At 34.6% G+C, this 25,892-nt stretch overlaps 3 protein-coding genes across 5 annotated transcripts in view; 2 read left to right on the top strand and 1 right to left on the bottom strand.

The window, feature by feature from the left end:
* tep1 (telomerase-associated protein 1) overlaps window positions 1-20,634 on the bottom strand; it is a 48,803-nt gene extending 28,169 nt beyond the window's left edge. For both annotated transcript variants that reach the window (XM_087241153.1, XM_087241154.1), the window contains exons 1-18: window positions 20,569-20,634; window positions 17,504-18,041; window positions 15,650-15,832; window positions 14,424-14,573; window positions 14,175-14,339; window positions 13,876-14,013; window positions 13,476-13,547; window positions 12,586-12,707; window positions 11,796-11,953; window positions 11,607-11,716; window positions 11,432-11,510; window positions 9,365-9,563; window positions 6,377-6,593; window positions 6,123-6,275; window positions 5,886-5,966; window positions 5,678-5,796; window positions 4,660-4,731; window positions 2,998-3,144 (exon numbers count right to left, since the gene is read on the bottom strand). In XM_087241153.1, coding sequence (XP_087097279.1) covers window positions 2,998-3,144; window positions 4,660-4,731; window positions 5,678-5,796; window positions 5,886-5,966; window positions 6,123-6,275; window positions 6,377-6,593; window positions 9,365-9,563; window positions 11,432-11,510; window positions 11,607-11,716; window positions 11,796-11,953; window positions 12,586-12,707; window positions 13,476-13,547; window positions 13,876-14,013; window positions 14,175-14,339; window positions 14,424-14,573; window positions 15,650-15,832; window positions 17,504-18,031 — 2,693 coding nt within the window. In that variant the 5' untranslated portion in view covers window positions 18,032-18,041; window positions 20,569-20,634. The remainder of the gene's footprint in view (window positions 1-2,997; window positions 3,145-4,659; window positions 4,732-5,677; window positions 5,797-5,885; window positions 5,967-6,122; window positions 6,276-6,376; window positions 6,594-9,364; window positions 9,564-11,431; window positions 11,511-11,606; window positions 11,717-11,795; window positions 11,954-12,585; window positions 12,708-13,475; window positions 13,548-13,875; window positions 14,014-14,174; window positions 14,340-14,423; window positions 14,574-15,649; window positions 15,833-17,503; window positions 18,042-20,568) is intronic.
* Window positions 20,635-20,761: 127 nt separating this feature from the next.
* hbl1 (hexose-binding lectin 1) lies at window positions 20,762-22,958 on the top strand. Of its 2 annotated transcripts, none has more exons than XM_087241183.1 (4): window positions 20,762-20,806; window positions 21,059-21,266; window positions 21,360-21,437; window positions 22,204-22,958. In XM_087241183.1, the coding sequence occupies exons 2-4, from the start codon at window positions 21,059-21,061 to the stop codon at window positions 22,680-22,682; spliced, it is 765 nt and encodes a 254-aa protein (XP_087097309.1). In that variant the 5' UTR covers window positions 20,762-20,806; the 3' UTR covers window positions 22,683-22,958. The 2 variants fall into 2 exon arrangements, with proteins under 2 accessions (XP_087097309.1, XP_087097310.1); XM_087241184.1 differs by having other exon boundaries at window positions 21,056-21,266.
* A 49-nt stretch (window positions 22,959-23,007) lies between these two features.
* Window positions 23,008-25,141, top strand: hbl2 (hexose-binding lectin 2). The gene is made up of 4 exons (XM_087241185.1): window positions 23,008-23,144; window positions 23,803-24,010; window positions 24,103-24,180; window positions 24,509-25,141. The coding sequence occupies exons 2-4, from the start codon at window positions 23,803-23,805 to the stop codon at window positions 24,982-24,984; spliced, it is 762 nt and encodes a 253-aa protein (XP_087097311.1). The 5' UTR covers window positions 23,008-23,144; the 3' UTR covers window positions 24,985-25,141.
* Window positions 25,142-25,892: the final 751 nt, after the last annotated feature.

The following is a 25,892-nucleotide window of genomic DNA, read 5'->3' as shown; positions in this document are numbered from 1 at the left end:
AGAAAATGAGAGAGAGAGGGAGAGAGAGAGAGGCCCAGAAGAGGAGAGAGACGGGAGAGAAGAGGTATAGTGTGTGTGATTTCGGATACTTTTAGGTTCATAATCAAGTCTTCATCACGAGAAGAGTAGAGAAAATACAGGGAGAGGAGAGAGAGAGTAAATCAGTGTTTGTATTATGAAAGACTCAGATTCATAGAACTCAGAATAATAGAACTGGATTGGAGAAGCATTGTGCGTTATATGCCATGGCAATAATATGCTTTATAAGTTTGTAAAAGCAATACATTAAAATACCCTTAAAAAAAAAATTATATATATATATATATATATATATATATATATATATATATATATATATATATATATATATATACACATACATATATATATATATATATATATATATATATATATATACATACATATATATATATATATATATATATATATATATATATATATATATATATATATATATATATTTTTTTTTTTTTTTTTTTTTTAGTTTTATTACTATTTTTATTCAATGCTTTGAAAAATAAGTTAATCTTTGTAGACTATAAATACATATGTACTATATATTATTTATTTAAATATGTGGGCAACAAATTATACATTCATTTTATTTAAAAATTATTATATTATTCTTATTTTTTTAATTCAACTATAGGGGTGCGGCCAGGTAGGGGGCCTTACAAAACAATGTGCCCAGGGGCCCCTGAGTTCTTAATCCGGGCCTGACTGAAAGGCACTCAAAAATGAGGAAATTTATTAAAAATCCTTTAATGACAAGGCTATAAAACAAACTTTATACAAACTTTATAACAAAAATACTCAGATAAAAGCATACACTCATATGCATATATCTACACAATCACACACACACAATAGTCCTTACATAGGCATATACATGCACACACTGTACATTAGATTAGATTAGATTCGATTCGATTTAACTTTATTGTCATCACACATGTACAAGTACAAGGCAACGAAATACAGTGTAGGTCTAATCAGGAGTGAAAGAGCAGCAAGTGCAGGATATAGGTATATGTAGGGCCAGACGGAATCTGCAGACTTTTTTAGCTATTTTTGCGGAGAATTTTGGTAAAAATCTGCAGATTTATGCGGAATTATTTTGGGAGTATCATAATTAAAACCTTAATATGTGAAATAAAAAAAATTATATATTTTTAACCTTTATTTAATGTTTAAAATGCAAATCCAATTAGATTCACTTTATTTGGTAAACAAAGCAAGTCTCTCATTTAATATATCTACTAAAAGACAGAAATTATTACTTTACAAACTGCATTTTTACATAATCAGATAAACATTTTTATATTAGTCATTAATATTATTGTAATTCATTTAAAAACTGAATAATTACAGATTTACACACATTTACGCAAGTAAATAAACAGAATTAATGATAGGCTAAAAATCTGCGGAATTCTGCGCGCGCAGATTGTGTGGGCCTATAAGTTAAAAAGTGCAGTTATAGAAAACTATGGTGATATTTAAAAATGGATGTACTATAAATATTATATACAGGTTGTATAAGAGATTTACAACATATGAATAAATGTACAAGTTGCTATTAATAATCAGAAGTGTGCAGATAAATATGAACATAATTAAAAATGTATTTGTACAGTGGGTATAATTACAAATGATTACATGCATACATATACCTACACAATATACATAACATGCATACACGTCACATACTGTTATATTTATACGCAATTTTAAAAAGGTGCATCTTAACACGCTTTTTAAAAACATGAATGCTGGGGGATTCTTTTACTTTATTTGGGAGACAATTACAAATTTTTGGAGCAGAGTGAATAAAAGAGTGCCGCCAGATTGCATCAGATTTACAGAGTAAAATTCTAAAAGTCCAGCGCTAGAAGAGCATAGAAAGTCAGAAATGCAAGAAGGTGTCAGGTTGTGTAGTGCCTTACAAACTAAAAGAATCTTACAATTTATCCTTTGGTGCACTGGTAATCAGTGTAATTATATTAATGCTGGTGTAATATGTTCTCATTTCATCAATTTAATTAAAACTCTGGTTAGTGCATTTTGTATGAGTTGCAACTTCCATATGCAGTAATCAAGCAGAGAGAAAATAAAGGCATAAATTAATTTCTGAGCATCATTAAAATACTCAACATTTTATTACTAACTCTCATTTCTATATTGTACTGTATCTAAATTAATATTTTCTATTCTTTTATAAAAAAAACCTTGCTCCGACTTTCTGATACTAAATCTCTTATCTGTTCTATATATTAAATTGCTTATAAAGTGTATTATTAGTGTTTACATTTCAACTTTCTTTTTTTTAATAGTTTAGCAATGCTTTATTTAAATGCAAAGCTAGCAGAAACGAGTGGAGCTGATGGAACATACAATAACCAGTGAATTATTCAGTGACAAAACTGTGAAAAACAGTCAAAAACAGTGGAGTAACGAATAAACATATAAATATGAATGTGGATGTAAGTATATGCATTTGAATGTATTCATTGATTGAAGTTCCTGGATAAGCCTGTTATTCAGTGGTTGTTATCTCAGAATAACACTCAATTCATGTTTTTTTTTTCTTTTTTTTTATCTAGGGTGGGAAATATATTTGACCTTCTAACAATACATTTACAGAGCTATGGAGAAAAAAAACACTTAATTGTTGTGTGCTTGAGTTAAACTACTGATAACATTTTTCCTCATTTGAAATAAAAAAATTATTTAGAGCATTTTTTGCATAAAATACAAAAAAAGTGTGTAATTTTGTATTTATTTTTTTAGACAAACATAATTCCAATGCTGAATAATTGTACTTTTCTGAGAAAAAGCATGCTCTAAATGACAACCATTTTTCAGAACTTCGTATTCACAGCTTATTTTGTTCTACACTGGAACTTATTCTAGACACAAATTGGACAAAGTTACTGATCTATTTATCTTTTATATATTCTTTTTTAATAGTCATACCTGAACTTTGGTGTTGCTTGAAGTGGCATGACGTCAGCAGATCTCTCAGGCTCCTTTTGGCATCCTTGTGGTGGTGGGATGTTATAGACTCTGTCCATGTTCTCCACATGCTGCAGCATCCTTGAAGAGCCTCTCTCAGAAACAAACCTACATCCCAGAACACATTTGAATGAGCATTTAAAACAACTCCAGCCACTGAGAGAACGTACATCCAAATGTAGTCATGCAATCGGCTCAAGCATAAATGCATAAAAAACATCTACAATGTACATATTAAAGCACACAGATGCAGCAGCTCATGTCTATAATCAGAGTATATACAGGAATTAAAGAGTAAAATTTAATACCTTTTGAAGATCTTTTTAATGACTCTTTCCATACATTTTAAGACCTTATAACTACTTTTTAACTGGAAACACTGGCGATATTTTACTTGAATAACTAAATTTAGTATATGTTAGTATATTTACTAAATATTAATGTAAAAAAACTAATTCAAAACTAAAAGATTATTCATATACTGAATAAAAATCTATTAAATCTAGCTAATTCAGCAGGTTGGTGCCTATAGAACTGCCGAAAAAATGGTTTTGCCTTGGTTACTGTAGTAAACAAAGCAGCATGATGTCAAATTTCGTAGGATTTCATTGATTTCATAAACTAAAGAGCATTCTGATGTTCACAGATTTAACTGAAGCAAACTTTAGCATACAACCATACATAGCATAATCAAAATGAAATAAAATTTAATAGCTTGCAAAATAGCATTTAGGACTTTTTAGTAAGTTTTAAGGGCCTCAAATTTCATTACTGTCAGGTACTGTCTTCCATGCGTGTTTGTTTTCATCATGTGACCTTCCACATGTGCTCCTTTGTTCTAGTTCCCGCCGTTTCTTTATGTTCATTATTTCCACCTGTGTCTCACCCCTGTATGTAATCTGTTTGATCTTCTCCTGTGTTTTTAAGTCCCTGTGTTCAGTTAGTTCATCGTACAGTATTCTAAGTTGTGCTTTGTTGTCACCCCATGGGCTTTCAAGTGATTGTTTGTAAATCTATGAGTTTGATAAATCCTGTGATCCTTTTGTCTTCCTGAGTGAGTCAAGGCATTACATCTACATTGATTTATCAACTTTTTAAGATCCTGCAGACGCTCTGATGATATGCACTTTGCAATGTAAATGTGGGTCAACAAATAACAACCCAGACAAAATGTGATCAAGCCTCTAGTCAAAGCTTTTTGGATAATAAATAATACAAATACCAGTGAACTAATTACCACAAACATTAGTAAATAGTGTGGCATGATTAAAGAATTCTTTCCCCTCATAAATTTTGCATCTGAAAAGGAAACTCAAATGCATTCTGTGCAATAAGGTCAGTCACAATAATGTCAATCAACAACAGAACTAGTGTTTCATTGTGTGTATATAAAAAATTATTTTAAGTCATTAAAGCATCTTGGAAAAATGTATCAGTTGTGATGCAAAATAAAAGGAAACATTTAAATCCCAGAACACCTCAAACTTTAGAGAAGTAGTGTAAATTGTAAATACTAAGTAAATCTTACTCTAGCTCAGAAATTTTGGACAAGAAAAGCATCTTAAAATCAATTTACATAAAGCCGAGTAGAACATATTGACTATCTTAAGCTATAAAACATACTTCAGGATCTGCTCACTAAACCCCCAAATCTGTACTGTGCTGGAGTCCTCTTTGAATTCAGTTCTTGAAGGCCTGGTGAAGAAGAAATATATATATTACATAATTACATAAATTACATAAACGTATACAGTTGAAGTCAGAATTATTAGCCCACAGTTTATTTTTTCCCAATTTCTGTTTAATGGAAAGAAGATTTTTTTCAACACATTTCTAATCTAGAAAATCTAAATCTAAATCTATATCTAAGATTTATTTTATCTTTGTCATGATGACAGTAAATAATATTTGACTAGATATTTTTTAAGACACTTCAATACAGCTTAAAGTGACATTAAAAGGCTTACCTAGGTTAATTAGGTTAACTAGGCAGGTTAGGGTAAATAGGCAAGTTATTGTGTAAATAGTCACACTGAACTTTTCTCCCCCTAGACTTTCGCAAGGTTGTGCGTCAAATTTTTCACAGATCTCTGCGGTAAAAAGTTCAAGTTTGATGAACTCAGACCTGCGAAATCGCATCACTTGACTGCGCGAGACCAATCGAGGATCAAAACATGACCTCTCTGTACAGGAATTTAAAACATGGACCGATTGCTCACTTTTTTTAATGTCTAATAATCTTGTGCAATCCCGCCCCTTTCGCAGCGCCGTACTACAGAATTTCGCACACACAAACTCTAGTGTGACCGCAGCTTCATAATGTTTTTTTTCTGTGGACTATTAAAATAAAATATAGCTTCAAGGGGTTAATAATTTTTTACCTTAAAACGGTTTTTAAAAAATTTAAAACTGCTTTTATTCAAGCCGAAATAAAACCAATAAGACTTTCTCCAGAAGAAAAAATATTATCAGACATACTGTGAAAATTTCCTAGCTCTGTTAAACATCATTTGGGAAATATTAAAAAAGAAAAAAAATTCAAAAAGGGGCTAATAATTCTGACTTCAATTGTACATTAGCAACTATGGCCATTTTTGCCATCAAGAAGTTGCATAACAGACTGAGAAGTAACAAAACACACCTTGAAATTTGCAGATCCATCACAACAGTATCACGGTGGACATCCTGTCTGTAGTTACTGATTTCCATCATCAAACTATCGTCATCATAGTATCTTTCAAACAAAACTATACGATCCACCTGTGTGAGAAGAGGTTTTAACAGTCACGCACTATATTATAACACCTTATTCACCTTGGCATAACTACAAATACAAAAAGAGATGAAACCTTTATTCTCTCTACTGTTAACTTAGTGAAGAATGCAGAGGAACATATGTGTTCGTATTTATCATAGTCTTCCCGGATCTCCTAAAATAGAGAGAGGCAAAGGCATAAAACACAAAAAGTTGTCCCTCATCCAAAAACAAAAAACAATTAGGCAGAATTTTAAACAGTATTATAGTATGTTATTATGCAATGTTTATCATATAATTCTTTTAGGATTTTTTTTCTGAGCAAACTTACTTTTGACAGCTCAATTGCTTGTCTCACATTATCCAGAAGGACGTCAGACCTCAACTTGACCTCGTATAAGTCTTGGTAGCAAATGAAAAAGACTTGAGAGTCTTCACTACAGTATTTCATCATCATGCACAAGAGCAATGCAGTTTCTAATGGCTGCAAAAAACAATTCAATATGTTTCATTTAGACTACTTTCATATCAAACTACATGTAAAATGTAACAGCACTATAAATTCAAAAGATGTTCATATCCGACCTTCGCTGAAAGTTGATTCTCATCAAGGTTGTCGGTGATTTCGGGGGGTAAGCAGAATTCCTCATTGGTCCAGTTCTCGTCCATCCCACTCATGATATTAAAGATAAAGAGAGTGCGTCCAGGGAGAGGGGGGATGTTGTACTTGCAGGAGATCTGCACAGATTTCTCCAAAGCGCAGCAGTACTTCTTCAGAAGCTCCTGAGTGTACAGCCTCCGACTAGCAGCAACAAAAAAAAAAAAAAGTTAGTGCAGGACCAAACAATCCTAAAGCAACATTTAGAATGCAATTGACATCAAGAAAACATGCAAAAAAGTGCACAAACATTTGTATTGCTGGCCAATAAGAAAGATTTTAAAAAATATTTGTAAAGTATAGCACACTTACCATGAACTGCTAGCTTCAATTTTGATTTCAAATTATTTTTTAGGTTTTGTGTTGCCAATAAATATTGAAAACAATGAATTCCTCTGTTATATCTGTCTTATTCCTGTCTTTGTTTTAGATCCTGTCAACTTTAAAATATTTGTTAAGGATAGGGCATGGTTGATATTTTATTAATAACATTGATAAGCTCGGAGCCAATCACACAGCAGAAATATGCAACAATGGGAATCTAAAAGTGTGTTGATATTAAATAATACCGAATTTTTGGCCACTGAAAATGTATTGAAAATATGTTATGCCATTTAATGGGCCCTCTATTTTTTGTGGCTTCAGTCATTCTTTGGCTACTCTTTTAAATCTGGAAGCATTAACAACTTATATCGAAATATATATTGTTATGGTTCAATATGGAAAATAATTATCAAGATTGCATTCTTGCCATATCACCTAGCTCTAGTTGAGGAGTTACACTTTAGATATGTTTTAAACCAACTTTGGGTCAAATATGGATAAACTCATCTGCTTAGGTAAAAGTTATTTTGACATCTTAGTTTCAGTTCCCACTATTAACTACTGTCCTTACAACCTGCCTATTAATACGATTTTAACTAGTGTTAGTATTTTCAAAGTATCATCTTATTCTACATCCTTATTTCCTAAAGAAATTAGTAGCTTATTGAGATAAAGGTCTTAGGTTCGTTAGCAAGAATTGTACCCTAAAACAAAGTGCGACCAAAACTATTTAAATGTTAAATCCAGAACCCAGAACAGGATTTGTCCATATTATACCCAAATTTTGGTTAAAACTTCCCAACATTTTTGCTACTAGTCAGTCTGTTTTAATACCAATGCAGCTATCCAGTTTTTTCCCCCTCAACAATGAAATTGTGAATTGGTGTAACCGAAGTATAAAATTATCTTAAAGGTGCAGTATGTGAGTTTAACACCCAGTTGAACTAGGTATTGCACGCCTGGTCTAAAACACACGCAAGCGCAGGTTGCCTGATTGACAACATCAACAGAAGTGTGCCTACCTAGAGCCTAAAGGCTAATTTAAGTCGTGTCTAAATAAAAGCAACGGCACGTGATAGAAACAATATTTTCCATATAGTTGTTGTTCTAACCAAAAGAACTGAAATTTATATTTTAGAAACGGCTTCTATTTCTTGCAGCTGAACAGCAGGATAGACTGATAATGTTTACCTCAAGTAAACCTCATGTGCTTTATTTAGTGTTAAATGCTAACAATGTGAGTTTGAATTAGGGCTGTGCAATTTGGAGAAAAAATCTAATTGTGATTTTTCTGACAGATATTGCGTTTGCGATTTGATTTGCAATTTAATTTTGTAGTCAAGCTTTAGGTCAATAATCTTCAAACCGTGGCAACAATTCTCCAACAGCTCTTAAAGATTATCTGTTTTGTTTGGTGTCTGTGACTTTGAAACCAAAGTATTCCCGTATTACAGATGTCCTGTTTTTCTTTGATATTAATTTGTCTATTAATGCTTCTGAAGCAACAGACGCCACTATCCTAATTGTCCGAGCTTTCCGGTTTGTTTTTTTGTTTAATTATTGTGGGCGCACCGCATAAGTCGAAACGTGAAGTGCACGAAAGTGCAATCACCCAATTGGCTAGTAAGACTATCACACACACAGATAAAAGTCACGCATTTGCTCTGGGCAGGAAAAATTAAATAATACATAAATATTTCATATCACAGCCTCTTGCGATTAGCTAATCGTAACATTTGAATTTGCGATTGCGATTCGATTAATCACACAGGCCTAGTGTGAATACCATTTTACATGACATTTATGGTCACACTACTGAAAGCAGCAGCAGATAGTTCACCTATTGAAAATAAAATAAACCGTTTGAAATTGAACTTTAGAACTAAACACATATCAGTGATTCAGCATGTACATTTAATAATGGTAAAGAGGGTTAATATGTATTAATTAGATCATAAACCTTATCATGCAAGTGCATATTTTCTTTGCGTCTGAATGGATGTTTTTTCATTTCTGTCGTGTTTCGTCTGGTGCAAACAGCCAAATTACCCATCACTACAAATCTCCTCATGTAGCGTGTTACTAGGACACGATGTTAAAATGTAACCTTCTCACCCAATGTTTACGCTCGTTATACTTATATTATTTGCTAATTTACAACCTCATGTGGAACTCTGAATCTGAGTCTCATTTCGGAGGCTGCTACTGTCCACAAGAGGTTGCATTTTGGTTGTGGTCAAACACTTTGAGAGCCTTTCTGACTGACTGAATGAATGAATGAATGAATGAATTACTCGGCTTTCCTTCAAGGCAACGCAGGGTGCTGAAATATAATTGGCTAAACTGGCATTGGGCGGGTTAAAAAAACAAAAACAAAGACAGCCGTTCCAGCATGTAGCTCATATTTTCAAAGCATAATATCTGATCCTAGCATTGTTTTTCACATAAACAAAAATGTTCACTTACCATGTTTCTTAAATATCTGCAAACATATTATGTTTTTTTAATGCTTAATAACAGTTAAAAACTTACATAAAGCACCTTTAAACTATGGTAAAGTTTTTTTAAACAAAATATTGAGCAATACACACTTTGCTTTTATCATGAGATTGCGTTTGACGTTGAACAGGCGGTAGACAAAGGGCACACGCAATGTAACCCGCAGTTTCTTGCGTTCTGCTTTATCCCAGTCCAAGCAGTTTCGGTTGTATCGTCTGGTCTTTGGCAGTTTCTTTAGAATGTCTCGAATGATGTCCGTAGAGCTCTTCGTTTTTACCGCAGCTCCTCTGGCTGAAAGAGGGAAAACATGTCACTCAAACATCAAGAGCACATCTATAAAAATATAAAAAGTTTCTATGGAAATGTGCTGTTTCAATAATAAACAGTTTTGTAGATTAAAACACTTAAACCTAATGTACGAGTTAAATATACACAACTGTACAAAGGTTTGGGGTATCTGTTTTTTAATAATTTGTGTTAACCAAAAGATACATTAATATGATAAAAAAATAAAGGTGGAAATAGCTCGCTTTACATAGTTTAGGCCCTATTTTATTGATCTAGGTGCAAAGTCTAAAGAGCATGGCGCAATAGCATTAGCGTGTCTAAATCCACTTTTGCTATTTTAAGGACAGAAAATATGCTTTGCGCCGTGGCACATGGTCTAACAGGATTGTGCTTATTCTCTTGATGAGTTACAGGTGTGTTTTGAGCATAATGTGCATTAAGCCAATCAGAGACTCGTCTTTTGCTATTTACATGGCAGACTTTGTAAGTGGAAAAACTGGACACTTCACTAACAAGAAAACTGTTAAACAGACCATCTGCAGAGTGAGGATAAAGAACAAGCCTCCTCCATTCGGCCTACTTACTTTCTCTTTCTCTCTTTTTTGGATAAGGAAATGGTGTTGTACGCACTTCACTGAAGACATCCATTAGACTGAATATTTAATTTAGTTTCTTAAGTGCAAAAATTTGTTTCAAAACTATTTCTAAATTCAGTTCTAATTTCCAGCAAACAAATACATGAACAATAATAACAATAGAGTTATATACAAACATGCGCTGGTCTAAAAATAGCAACACATTGCGGCAAACACGTCTTGCGCCTAATTGCACCGGGTGTATGATAGGGCCCTTTATGTCTGTAATGGACTGGTAAATTCACAGCAGCCATCATTACAGTCTTCAGTGTCCCATGATCCTGCAGAATTTTTCTCATAGCCTGATTTGATTCATTGTACATTTTATTTTATTGTCAACATTAAAAACAGTAGTTACTTAATATTTTTGTAGAAACTTTTTCTTTAACGCTTTGACAAGCATAGGCTTTAAAAACAGCATTTAATTGAACCAGAACCCTTCAGTAACATAAAAATAATACTAATACTAATACTACTACTAATAATAATATGTCTCTATTAATCCTTTTGATCAATTTAAAACATCCTTGCTGTGTACCATGAATGATCATGTATGTTTTACCTTAATAGATCAACATTATTTCATTAAAAAATCCTAGCATTTAACATGATTTTGACATGCAGGTCACTTTTCTGGAAAACTATAGTCATAACTAGACTTCAGGCCTTAAATCTGCACTCAACCTTAAGTATTTTTTATTTAATCCAATAAGCATTACTATTTTTAAGAATAAAAAAATGACCCAAGACAGCACTGATTAATTTAGACCCAAGTCAAACTTGACTTTAAACCCAACTCAATCAAAATGTAAACAGCTTTGACGTATGCACAGCCAGAAGCCCTGCACCAGTCTTGAAAAACTTTCATCTTGCTAACTGATGTCCTGCTGATTTGACCACTACCCATTAATTTAATTTATTTAGTTACATATTAATAATTACTTTTTATTACTGCCTCCCTAATTAATGCAAGTAAAAACTGTATTGATAGTATAATCATGGATTTGCTAATGGTGTCTGCAACATTATTTTCCTAATCTCCAGCAAAGGGCTTCTGCACATAAAAAGTAAAGCCCTCCATGAACACACAATGCAATAAAGCAATAGAACATATTCATTTTAAATAAAGCATGTATGAGGATCTCAAAGTTTTGCACTCAGTTTTTACAGCTTGGGTTTTTGCATTCATCTGGACCCAACTCTTAAATTGAATGCCCTTTAAAATCAGGAACTTACCAAACTTAAAGAGCTCCAAAATGACTTTATAAGCAGACAGGAAGCGGAAGGGAAACTGCCTGCTCTGGATTACAGCATTCTGTAAGAAAAATTCAGACTCAAAAATGAAATAATACTGTATACACATACACGCACACTTTTCGGTGAGCAAAAGAATGAAAGAAATCTAGCTCACCTTCGAGGACAGTCTGTTAAGAATCTTAGAGTGATGTTTCTCGCTGATGCCCACAGTGATCATGTTCCTCAGGTTCCTGAGCATGGCCATAAAAGGAAGAGACTTCCCATCTGCAAATTAAAAACCTAAATAAGTAGACGTTCAAAAATAATGTCCGTTTCAGATGCAGTATGTCCCTCCTTCACACACCGATGAGTTTCTCCCAGGTGGCAGCTTTGTTTCCCTCCTGACTAACTTTGCGCTCCCATGTGTCAGGTTGCTTAAGTTTCATCTGCTTTCCGGCTCTCTCTCTGTCCCAGACCCCACTAAGACCACTGCGAGAGAACGCCTTCAGATCACTCGGGTATCTGCAGGATAAAAAAAAAATACATAAAAAAATAGAAAGTTGAAGATAGCAGTTAACCAATGTAAAACATATTAAAGTGTCCCTATTATGCTTTTCTTAAGGTTTTTAATTTTGTTTTACACCCTCCTACGATACGTTTACATCCATCCACAGTGAGAAACACTTGCAAGTTCTTGTAATATACATTACTGCACAACCTTTATTCATACACTATTTTTAACAGTTAAGAATCCAGTCTCTCTACACTCCTCCACTCTGAAAATGTACTCTTCTCTGATTGGTCACATTCACTCAGTCTGTTGTGATTGGTTACAAACAAACTGCAGATTACCACATCTGAATTTCAGCTACATATGCTTTGTGAGCACTTGCATAAACAGATGACATCAGTTTTATTTATCAGTTCTAGCCCTTAAACCCTGGTAGTGAATGCATGTAGATTTTCTATTGCAGAAAACAGACTGTACGCAAACATTATGAACTGCAGTAAGACTGGAATGAGCAAAAAACTAAATCTGAATCTGTTTTACACCTTTTACATACACAAACAGCTACAAAACAGACTTTACAAAAGCTATAATCTAAAAAGCATCATGGGTTCATTAAAATGTACACACAAATTGCAGAACTAACTTCTTTCCCAGAATGGCCATGACATGTTCTGCAGATTCCTTGATGTGAAGGCGCATTACCATCTTCTTGAGGCTGAATTCACTCTCTTTTTTATCTTTTTTAGTGTGCTTCTGGCTGTTCAACTACATCAGAACATACAGAAAAGTACCATAAGCTGTTATTAGGTCATTTTAACAATCATTTGTAACGTTGTAATGTAAAGTATTGTAATGTGTATTTATATAGCGCATTTATGGCCATACACCCAAAGCACTTTGAAATCACGAGGGGGGTCAACACCCCCACCAGAGTGCAGCTTCCACTTGGACGATGCTTTGGCAGTCAAACCAGTGTGTTCGCTACATACCAGCAATTGGGGGACTGGTAAGACAGTGATAGCATTTATTCAGTGGATGGGGATGATTGGGAGGCCATGATGGGTAAGGGCAGATGGAGGGAATTTGGCCAGGACATCGTGGTTACACCTATACTCTTTACGAGATTTTTAAAGACCATAGAGAGTCAGGACCTCACTTCAACATCTCATCCGTAAGACAGATATATTAGATGGAAGGCATTATCTAATATCAGACAAATAAATCTAAACATAGGCGACACGGTGCTTTAGTGGTTAGCACTGTCGCCTAACAGCAAGAAGGTTGCTGGTTTGAGTCCCAAATTAAACTAATTAAACAATGAACTAATAAAACTAAAATGGCCGTAGTGTATGAGTGTGCCTATAAGAGTGTATGGGTGTTTCCCAGTACTGGGTTGGAGCTGGAAGGACATCAGCTGTGTAAAACATATGCTGGATAAGTTGGCGGTTCATTCCACTGTGGCGACCCTTGATGAATAAAGGGACTAAGGCAAAAAGAAAATGAATGAATGAATCTAAAGATGGCAAAGCTCACATATTTTCTTAGAATGGGCTCGTCGACTCTGAGCAGCTCACCCCACTTCTTCCACTCCTCGGGCGAGATATTCTAAAACAAAAAGAGTAGAAATCAACCATATTTTAATATTTACAAAGAAATAACGTGTTCAATATTTTATCTTGGATGTGTGCTTTTCTAAAGGCATAAAATACAGAGCATTTCACAAGTCAGTCACAGTATTAATATGGGACATAATCTTATTAAAAACAAATCAACCGTAAACCAAGCTCATGTAAATAAGATTTATTCAAATATATATTCTAAAAGGGTAAAATAACTAATAAATATTTATTTTGAATCATCCCAGACTTATGAAGCAACTGTAATGTGCATGTTTTAGTCTATAATATTAAAGATTGAGGGTTTTTTACATTACCTTTCCTTTCTTTTGGTTTTTGTTGTGTTTGCAGCGATGCTTTCGTGTATTGTATTTAGCCAGCTGATATTCGCTGAACTGCTTAAATTTATCCACAAGAGCTTTTTTCAGGCAAGAGGGTAAAGATTTACTGAAACACTGAAAGAGCAGGAAAAAAGCAAAACAACATTGAAATAATACCACACAAGAAAAATAAAGACCTTATTTGTAAATCTACAGTGCTAATATTCTTTGAAATACCTTGAAGAGCCAATATGATATATAATACCGTGTAAATATCATATGACAGGCGAACATACCATGCTATAGAGACGTGCCACTTCCAGCCAATCAGATGGCAGCTGCACAGCAGGACAAAAGTATCTTCTCAGGTGTTGTTTAGACGCAGGCAGATGAGCCGCCAACGCCAGCAGGTAGTTGGCTGTGATACGAATGTTCAGTTCCTGCCTAGTGTAGACTGCAACCTAAAACCAATGCAAATAAAAAATCATTAGCATCAACTACAAAAATCACAACAAGCATACACTCACACACGCAAATGCACAAACCTTGAGGACAAACTCAGGATCTTCTGTGGTAATCTCTGTAGCTAGTTTCTTGATAATGCTCCACACACTCTTCTTGTTATCCCAGTCCTTCTGGCCTGGGGCACAGCCCTTCTGAATCAGCGAGCAGCACACCATATTCAACAGGTTGTTCTGAAGGATTTGCAAAAACAACAAAAACAACATCCATTATCTGGCAGAATAATGATTGAAGTAATTATTTATTATTATTAATTAAATTATTAAAAGGGTAGAATTGTGGCTTAGAGGTTAGCACTGTCTCCTCACAGCAAGAAGGTCACTGGTTCGAGTCCGGGCTTGGCAAGTTGGAATTTCTGTGTGGAGTTTGCATGTTCTCCCCATGTTCAGCCCAAAAACATGCGATATAGGTGAATTGGATGAACTAAATTGGCCATAGTGTATGAGTGTGTACTGGGTTGCAGTTGAAAGGGCATCTAATGTGCAAAACATATGCTGGAATAATTGGCGGTTCGTTCCACAGTGGTGAAGTCTGATAAATCAGAGACTAAGCCAAAGGAAAATAAATGAATGGATGAATGATTTAATTATTAAATTATTGTTATTATTGTTTAATTATACAACAGGGTTGGGGTGAGTAAAGGTTTCCTTAAGTTATTTATTAGTAAACTATTTATTATACCAGTATAAATTTGTAACAATATATAGATGCATTTAAACAAAACAGTTTTATTAAGCAGTTAAAATTAAAATGCGAGTGTGATAACCAAACATCTTTAGGTAATATATTTCAATTCACATTAGGTATTTTTATGATTGTCTTAATTTTTTTTCTCTTTATTACAATTTTATTTATTATTTCCCTTAAGATGTTCATTGGGGTGTGCTAATTATGAAGTTATTTTGCTAAATTAGTTCCAGATTTGGCTTTTTATAACTCAATAATCTAAAGTATGTGCACAAATATCTTATTTTAAAGCATCCTGTAAAATATTTATTCATTTAAAAGAGATCTGTGAGGAATGTACTCGTTCATATTGGGCATTGTATATACACGTTTGACATATTTTTCTATATAAAATCACCTGGCAAAGTCTTCCGTCACTGTTTTGCATTGTCAACATCTTTATTCAATCAGACATAATTGTGAAAAACACTTACGATTCAACATTTATAATTGTGCTGAGTGTCTAATCACCAAAACATAGACACACATCAAGCTAAAGAATAAATGTGTTCATTAAGCTCACCTTCCGGTCCCTCAGTTCAGCAAGTTTCTCCTCTTTGCTTACTTCAAGATCTCCAAACACCTCACGAAGGGCCACAGTCTGCTCCCCCACTACATCTACATCCATATCCAAAACAGCCGCTTCAGACGACAGCATCTGGTCATCCCCATCCAAGCTTTCCTGTGAAGACATCCTGAGGGCATCCTGCAAAGTAAGACGTAATAAAATTAAGAGGATTTGCATACAAGCAATGCATCAGTTAGTTCATGGAGAACCAATTTTTTTAATAATTAAAGATTTAACACATGACTAGCTCTCCATTGGACAAACAAAAAAAGCCATTTTTAAAGGGCACCTATTTTACCCCTTGTACAAGATGTAAAATAAGCCTTTGGTGTCTTCAGAATGTCTCTGTTAAGTTTCAGCCTAAAATACCCATTAGATTATTTATTATAGCCAGCAGATTCTGCCTATTTTGGTGTCTGAATACGTTGTAGCTGTTTTTGTAGCCTGTGGCTTTAAATTCAAATGAGCTGCTTTTCCCCACACACCATTCCCACATGCGTGTCTGCTTCTAATCATGCGTTATGTCGGTCAGTGATAGAGACAGACTCGTATGAAGCTGAAATTCATCTCATTAGTCAAAAATACCAAATAAGTTTATTTCATGTATTTGTGGTGGAGTTTATTCAAGCCTTTCTGAAATGATGATTCTCCCACAAATGCTGAACAAACATGCTCTGTTGTAAATACATTTTTAAATGTGCCTGTTCATCAATTCTGTGGGCAGGGGAAAAAAAGCACTACCCTGTCACGTTGCGGTGGGCCTCAAAATCACTGGGATTTGGGTCCTATTTTAATTCCGTGATTGAATTATAAAAATGAGACTTGTTGAGTTTATATTACTCAAATTTTGTGTGGGCACACTATACATAGAGACAGTTCTATCCAAACAGCTTACAAAAGTTGATTTTCATCATAGGTGCCCTTTAAACAATAGTTTCAAAGATTGTTTCTGTGTTTTGCTTTGAAAAAAAAAAATCATATATTTGTTTAGGGAAAACTTAAAAGAGTTTTTCGAAGAAAAGAATAAGTTTTTGAAGAATCCTTATATATTTACACATGTGTCTATGAATATAAGTATTAATATACAGGTGTGAATTTCTATTTTTCTTGCTGTACTTATATTATATATATCATAGTTGTATTATATATGCAATGCTTAGCATATATAAGTACACCCCTCACAAATCTCTCTTTTAAATTCATATTTTTTAAAGTAAGCTATACGATATTATATTTGTGCATATACATTAGATCAGTCAGTACTGAAGCCAAATCTGGAGCTTATCTAACAAACCTACGATAAATAAAGATAAACGATAAATAACCTACGATCACAGTCCAAAAACTAGTAAACCCAAATGTATATGCTATAGAATTATATTAAATGCAATTTTTTAAAGGAGGCAAAATCAAGAGGAGCAAAAAAGTAAAACTTTAGTGTGAATTTTGTAGGTTGTAATTTTTTTTGTAAAATTCAGCATGAATTTAATTGTATTATCTTTCAATGTCTAAATATGTTAAGTGATTAAAATATTATTTTAATGAATATATCTGTTTAATAAATCGGTTTTGTTTAAATGCACCTAAATACATGGCCTATATTCACTGAGAAATGGATAAAAATATTCAATTTTAAAATGAGATGTACTCAATTATGCTAAGCACTGTATATATTCCAATTTTGTTTATTATAATTACTATTTTTGTTTTTTATTCTTTTGTTAGTTACGCTTCCTAAAATCAATAAAGACAGTGCTGAAATATTCGCAAACAATTTTACAAATCACCATGGAAGAAATCACTTTATACCTGTTTGGGCTCCTCTCTATTTCCCAGCAGGCCTTCGGTTGATAAAAGTATGCCTTCCTCTTCTCTCTTTTCATGTGAGCTCACTTTATCCTCCGCTGAAGTTGACAGATAGGAGCAGATATTTGGGATGATGCTGGCTGTGGACATTTTAGAGCAATAAAGTAGAGGATTCTGGGAGCAGGTGGAGGTGAGAGAGGATGAGGCTGGAAGGTGGAGTCGGGGCTCTATCAGAAGGGTGTTTTTGGTGCTCAGCAGGGACGAATCAGAGGAGATAGAGCTCATCGTTGTGGAGGACAGAAGGGACGAGGAAGACCTGGTTGAGGACAGGCTGGTTGGCTGGAGAGCTGGACATGCTGAGGAGATGCAGGTCTGACTGGCCCAGGATGGAGCTGCATACTGATGGTGAGACAATGCTGAGGCTGCTTGAGCCAAAATGCGGTTTTCCAGCCGGGGACTGTGGCAAATTTGCTGTAGTCTGATGTCCGTATTTACCTTCAGATCGGACTGAAGGAGAGCCGGAGCCTTCATGACTGCTTAGCTGAAGAAGGCAGAAACATGGAGTAGGAATGTGTGCTTCAAAGGGAAATTATTGAAATTTATTTACTTAGACTGCATAGATAAATAAAGGGTCTCCTTTAATGTTCCAAATAACTTTTGTGAAAAATAAAATGTCTGGCTAACTACAATAAACATCACGTGTCACATTTCCTCAAAGTGATTGTTTTAGATGAGTGTTGAGTGTGATTATTTACAGTATTTAAATGACTTCTTCATAAAATAGGGGATTACTTTTCATTTTTAGGTTTAATTACAGTTACTTTAAATATACTTGCCTAAAATATGGTGCATGAATCAACAGCTCTATATAAATCAGAGTAAATATATATTTGTTATACAAATATATTGGCAGAATAACTAAAGAAGGTTAAATTTGTCAGATGATCACTAATGTTTAAGAAACAATGAATTGAGAAAGAAATTAAATGTCAATATGAAATATTCAGTATAAAATATGATTTCATTAGTACTTTGAAAAACTTTAAGTTTTGATACATATGTTTAACATTCCTTGTTACTTTTTTAAGCTAAAAGTCCCCCTGAAATTAAAAATGAATAAATAAATAAATACAATACAATACAATACAAGATATATGGACAGCATTCAATATAAGATATATGAGCATTTTTAGCCCCCTATGTATGTTTATAGTCAGCTATTTTACTTTAAAGGCAATGAAAATAATCTGTCCTTTGCCAAAAAATTAACTTTACTAAATATGCACACAGAAGTATAAAAAATGGCTGATTTGAGAAGAACTCTAGGGGGTTTTGCATTTAAAGGCCAGGAAAAGAACCTATTCTATGCCATAAAAGTTATATTACTGAACATACACACAGGAGCATGAAAAAATGCTAATTTTAGAGGAAAATTTCAGACGGCATTTTGTTTTTGAAGTTTTTGCATCTAAACTCTTCATGATGTTTATTAGAGCAAGGAAATTTTCACAGTATGTCTGATAATATTTTTCTTAAGAGAAAGTCTTATTAGTTTTATTTTGGCTAGAATAAAAACAGATTTTAAAAGCCATTTTAAGGTCATAATTATTAGCCTCTTTAAGCTATATATTTTTTTCTATAGTCCACAGAATAAAAAAAAAAAGTTATACAATAAATTACCTAATTACCCTATCCTGCCTGGTTAACCTAATTAACCTATTTAAGTCTTTAAATGTCACTTTAAGCTGTATAGAAGTGTCTTGGAAAATATAAAATCTTTTCTCCATTAAGCAGAAATTGGGTGAAAAATAAACAGGGGGCTAAAAATTCTAACTTCAACTGTTAACGTTTAATTTGTATTCTGGATGATTATGGATTTATTCTGTACAAATTTTAAATAGTATTGAATCAAGTAATAAAACTGCTTACTGAGTAATCAAGTAACATTTTAGACAAAGTAATCAGAAAACTAAACACAATTGATTGTTCAATCAATGATTATTTACTTTTTTGAAGCACCTTACAATCTTACCTAACACTGTTTGAGAAGGGTTTGGGAGTTGATAAGATAACTAATTAAATCACTCACTCACTCACTTTTCTTCAGCTTAGTCCCATAAGTGTAAATTAAATATAAATATATATATATATATATATATATATATATATATATATATATATATATATATATATATATATATATATATATATATTAATCTTTTAAAAAAATATTACATTTATTATCGTTTACCTCAATGTCATGCGGATATTTAAAAAATATGCAAACCTGAAGCTATGTTACTGCCATATTAGTTTACATATACAAAAAACACATTACAAGTATTCACTTACTAACCAGCACTGTTGCTGAGTTATGCTCATGTATTTATGCTAACTGCCATAGCAATATGTCAAACCTTTTATACATAAAGTTACACCAGAAAAAACAAATACTAATCTATCAACATTGACAGCATAAGCTGACAGATTTTCTGTCTAAAGATGGTGACAGTTCAGAATCAATGGCACTGACAAGCCTACTCTAGGTGTGTCTTATGCAAACAACAAACGTACTGTAGGCACAGCAGGACAATCAAACTACCTCCAATTATTCCTGCCTTTTCACCGAGTTTATTTTATTAGAGGTATGAATAAAGTCTATAAATTTCCCTCAATGACTATGTGACGCCCTTAACGTAAAGTGGGTATTTCTCTAAAGATGAACTGCCTATAAAGTTTTATTCGCAGGACATTTAAGGTTGACAGACTGAATGACGGACAAAGTCCCCTTTCTTATCTGAGATATGAATGAAAAATAATATAATTTCTATCTCGCAATGTCAGTTCCATATGGCCGCATAGGACGCCATCATTTAATGTAAGATATATTTACGTGCAAAAAAATAACTTGTTCAGTAAAGTATGATTGTAAAATCTGACACACGACAGATTTATAAACATAAACAGTCTGACGCATGTCTGACAATGCAGAAATTGTTGACGTTAACGTGGCCGTTACTGTAAACACTCATTACGACGTGACTAAAAAAATAAAGGCAAAAACTTACCTTTAACGCTTTGCGACCGTGTATTATTAGTGTACAATGAAGTAAACCGGTGAGCTGTTGACGACTGAAACTCGACAACTTCCTCACCTGTCATAGCTACTGTTACCGTAATGACTCGAATATACATGCTTGGAGGCGTGGCGTCTACAGCAAGAAAACTCCTTTCTCAAGTCACGTCGGAAATTTTAGTTTTGTAGTATTTGTACGTTCACTAAAGGAGCGACTCTCCATTGAAGCAGTACGTACGGTAGCAGTGATGCTGACATTTTTGTACTAATGTGTGATAAACAACGAAACATTTTATACTGTGTTTTGTATTGTAGGCTGTTTAACGAGTTTATAATAGAAAATAATAATCTCTAGTGAACGTCTATGAATTTAAAAAAACATTGTTGCTTCGTGTACAGTAGTAAGCATTTGAAGTGAATCAAGCATTCATTAAAGTTGTCCAAAACTGTTGAAAAACACCCATCACTCTTTGTTCCAGCAGATGGAGCTGTTGAAGCTATTCCTCAGGGCTCTTCTGCTCCTTCAGCTTGTTCTGCAGCTCCTAGCCGGAGCTGCTGACCCTCAAACCTTGAACTGTCCTGCTAATGCTGGAGTTCCAGGCACTCCTGGACACAATGGTCTGCCTGGCAGAGACGGCAGAGACGGAAGAGATGGAGTCACTGGACCCAAAGGAGAGAAGGGAGAGCCAGGTTTGTGTCTGGGATTGATGAGCGAGAGAGCATGAGCTTGTTGTTCATTTCAGTTCTTCCTTAATTCATGACATTTTTGCTCTTTGCTTGTAGGAGTGAGTGTGCAGGGACCTCCTGGTAAAGCTGGACCACCTGGACCTGATGGAGCCCAGGGTGAAAGCGGTCCACCAGGTATTATTAGTTATTGTAGTTTAAAATTGTATTTATACTTTAGTTTAGGCATTATTTTAGACTATTAAATAACTATAGTAAAGTAATTTGCTCCCTATTAATAATTAATAAGGTGCTGCTGTGTTTAGGTTTGGGGTAGTATTGAGGGATCTGAAACTATTTTTTATTTATTTTTTATATATTCTGCTAATTAGACATTATTTAAAGAGCCCTTATTATACATTAAAAAGGGTCCTATTTTGGTTTTGGGGGTCTCCAACAACAGGCTGATATACATAATGCAAGGTCAAAAACACTTTTATTGTCCTATAATATGCTTTTATTTTTACAGTATTTATCTCAACAGCTTCTATATGAATTGTTCAGGGATTCATTGGTTCCCAAACCTCTCCTAGTTTGAAGCTAATCTGCGCTGATTGGACCAATGACAATCTGTTGCGATTGGTCGACAGCGTTCAGTGCAAGACAGAAAGAAATGCCGACCACAGCTTATCAACAATATTGAAGTAGTCAAAGTGCAGAGTGTCTCACACCTGCCTACACTCCCGTTTTTCCCGGGAGTTTCCTGTATTTCAGACCCATTTCCTGCCAACCTCCCATTTTGTTATTTCTCCCAGAAACCCCCCGTAATTTCTGTAAGAATTTGTCTTCAAAGTAAAGCATTACCAAAATTTATCAATTGAATTTTGAGGTTTTCAGCATATATAATTGTGCATGAACATTAAGTGTGTTTACAACCTATCTAACATAAGTACTCTTCATTCAGGGTCTCCTGGAAGTGAAAGTGTTATTGAGTCCCTGAAGTCTGAGATCCAGAATCTTAAAGCCAAGATTGCCACAATTGAGAAAGCTGCGAGTTTCAGCAACTTCAGGAAAGTTGGACAGAAATATTACGTCACTGATCGTATTTTTGGAACGTTCGATAATGGCATAAAACTCTGCGAGAGCTCTAGTGGAACATTGGTTGTGCCACAAAGTTCTGCAGAAAATCAAGCTTTAGTCAGGGTGGCAGCATCGAGTGGTTTAATTAATGAGAAGCCATATATTGGAGTCACAGACAAAGAAACAGAAGGACAGTTTGTAGACATTGAGGGGAAGCAACTAACATTTACCAAATGGGGTCCTGGTCAGCCTGATGATTATCAGGGAGCACAAGACTGTGGTGTAATAGATGTTTCTGGCACCTGGGATGATGGAAATTGTGGTGACATACGTCCTATTATATGTGAAATAGACATCAAGTAGTAACTCTACCGTATTTGCATGAAATGAGAATGCAGAAATTCCGTATTAAGGTTTTTTAAACAACCTATATGCTTTACAAATAGTTTATATTTGAGTGTGAAGCATTCTTCAGAATGTAAAATGATACATTTAATATACATAACAAAAAATAAATGCACCGAATGTTATGCAAACAACAATGTGTACAGTTCATGATTGATTAAAATATGCATCTAAAAAAGTATTTGGCACATGATCTTTAATGTATAATAAACAGTTAACCAGGTTGTAAAAATATGGGAGGTTGGGTGAAAAAAACAAACACACCCTAAAACACATTGTGCATTGTATGGGTGGAATATCCTGAGGGGAAGAGAGTTTTTTTTACAATGCAAGATTCACAACAACAGGCATACAGATTTTAAACCAGACGACCCTCCTCGCCAATCAGACTTGCTACACATTGGCTCCTTTATTAAACTGGTAAGTACCTGTCCTGAACATTATCTTAAAATATCAGTAAATAAATGAAGGAATTAAAAATGACAGAAATGGAGAACTGCAAACTTTTATCCAGCAAAGAAGCATAACGATGGACTCCCAGCTGGACCAAATGAAGAACTTTTGGAAAATTCATTAATCAAAAATTAAATCAGTCTTAATCAGTCAAGAATTTTTTAATGAATGGTAATTTAATTTTAAAATGTCATTTGGCCAATCTTTTTTTTTTATCCATATTGGGGGTAAGGGTCCTGTTTACTCCATTGGCATGGCAGTCACACCTTTCTGAGGCGGTACCATTTTCATACCAAACATTTCGATAATATTATTCTTAAAGAAGACAATCACTAATTATAAGTTTTTCATTAATAGACTCCTTCTGCATGGTAAGTAAGGCGGCAAGGTTGTAGTTTTGTTTAGGCATGATAAGCAATATAATCGTGCAGAACTGTACTGTATACATTGTAATACCGCTTATATGCTAATAATATACACGCTAATTTATCTTCCAAAAGTTTAACCCCATATTTATCTGCGGTACCTAAAGTTGAAGGATTTAATTTCCAGTAAACTTAACAAACGAGTCGTCTTTTACAGGTTGTGGATAAGTTCTGTGAGGTTTTCCTGTTTGTCTCAGCAGATGGCGCTGTTGAAGCTGTTCCTCTGGGTTTTTCTGCTCCTTCAGTTTGTTCTGCACCTATTGCTCGGAGCTGCTGACCCTCAAACCCTGAACTGTCCTGTATATGCTGGAGTTCCTGGTATTCCGGGACACAATGGTCTGCCTGGCAGAGACGGGAAAGACGGAAGAGATGGAGCCACTGGACCCAAAGGAGAGAAGGGAGAGCCAGGTTTGTGTCTGGGATTGATGAGCGAGAGAGCATGAGCTTGTTGTTCATTTCAGTTCTACCTTAATACATGACATTTTTGCTCTTGCTTACAGGAGTGAGTGTGCAGGGACCACCTGGTAAAGCTGGACCACCTGGACCGGATGGGCCGCAGGGTGAAAGGGGTCCACCGGGTATTATTAGTTATTTATAAGTTTGTTTACACTTTAGTTTGGGCACTAATTCAAACTATTAACTAGCTAACATAAACATCTAATTTGCTCCCTATTCATAGTTAATAAGGTGCTGTTCGGTATAGGTGTGGGGTAGTATTAAGAGATTTGAAAAATAATTTTTTTGTAATATTCTGCTAATCAGCCATCATGTATAGTGAGAATTTGTCCTCAAAGTAGAGTATTACCAAAATTCCTCAAGTAAAAATTTGGTGACTTCAGCATATATAATTGTGCATGAACATTAAGTGTGTTTACAACCTATCTAACATAAATACTCTTCATTCAGGGTCTCCTGGAAGTGAAAGTGTTATTGAGTCCCTGAGGTCTGAGATCCAGAATCTTAAAGCCAAGACTGCCACCATTGAGAAAGCTGTGAGCTTCAGCAACTTTAGGAGAGTTGGACAGAAATATTACGTCACTGATGGTATTTTGGGAAATTTTAATGATGGCATAAAATTCTGCAAGGATGCTGGTGGAACATTAGTTGTGCCAAAAACTGCTGCAGAAAACCAAGCTCTAGTCAGGGTGTCAGTATCCAGTGCTTTAAGTACTGGAAAGCCATATATTGGAGTCACAGACAGAGAAACAGAAGGACAGTTTGTAGACATTGAGGGGAAGCAACTAACTTTTACCAACTGGGGTCCTGGTCAGCCTGATGACTACCGAGGAGGACAAGACTGTGGTGTAATAGAGGTTTCTGGCACTTGGGATGATGGAAATTGTGGTGACATACGTCCTATTATATGTGAAATAGACATGTAGTATATTTGCACAAAATGAGAATGCAAATATTGACCATTAGGGTTTTTTAAACAACCTATGAGATACTATTTAGATTTGAGTGTGAAGCATTCTTCAGTATGTAAAATTATACATTTAATATACATAACAAAAAATAAATGCACCAAATGTTTTGCAACAATGTGTACAGTTCATGATTGATTAAAATATGCACCTACTGTAAATTAAGTTTTTTGGCAAATGATCTTTAAGGTATAATAAACTCAGACTCAGCTTTATTATCCCGTTTAGGTGAACTAAAATTCCAGCAAGGTGCCATAACACAGGCAAAGTTCCATGTACACATTACCAAGTTTTTACTATAAAACATACAATAAATCAATTGTCAGATACATGCCCCTTCCCACTGGACTTATTTAATGACCTATTGGCCACAATAAAAGAACCTTTAGTTATTTCTGTCCTATAGGAACTCTAAAACAATATCCTGATGGCTACAACTGAAACACAGAGTACAATGGGTGATCCGGGGTGCCGAAAATACCCTGAGCTCTCTTTAAGACATAATTTTGATACATTACCTTTGGCCCAGCTTGGTTAAAACTGATAATCTTGCCTGCCACCTTTACAAGGCTATCCAACCTGTTCTTATTTGACCATACCAAGCTACGATGCAGAAAGATTAAACAGATTCAATAAATTGATTATAGAACAGTGTTATCATTGACTACAGCAGTGGTCATCAAACTTGTTCCTGGAGGGCCGGTGTCCGGCAGATTTTAGCTCCAATCCTAATCAAACACACTTGAACAAGCTAATCAAGGCCTTGCAAGGTATACTTAAAACATCTAGGCAGGTGTGTTGAGGCAAGTTGGAGCTAAACCCTGCAGGGACACCGGCCCTCCAAGACAGAGATTGGTGACCCCTGG

Source organism: Danio rerio, chromosome 2 (genome assembly GCF_052040795.2).
Source record: "Danio rerio strain M-AB ecotype USA chromosome 2, GRCz13ab, whole genome shotgun sequence".
Taxonomy (NCBI): Eukaryota; Metazoa; Chordata; class Actinopteri; order Cypriniformes; family Danionidae; genus Danio; species Danio rerio.
Note: the sequence above shows the minus strand (reverse complement) of the source record. Positions and strands in the feature narration are given on the sequence as shown.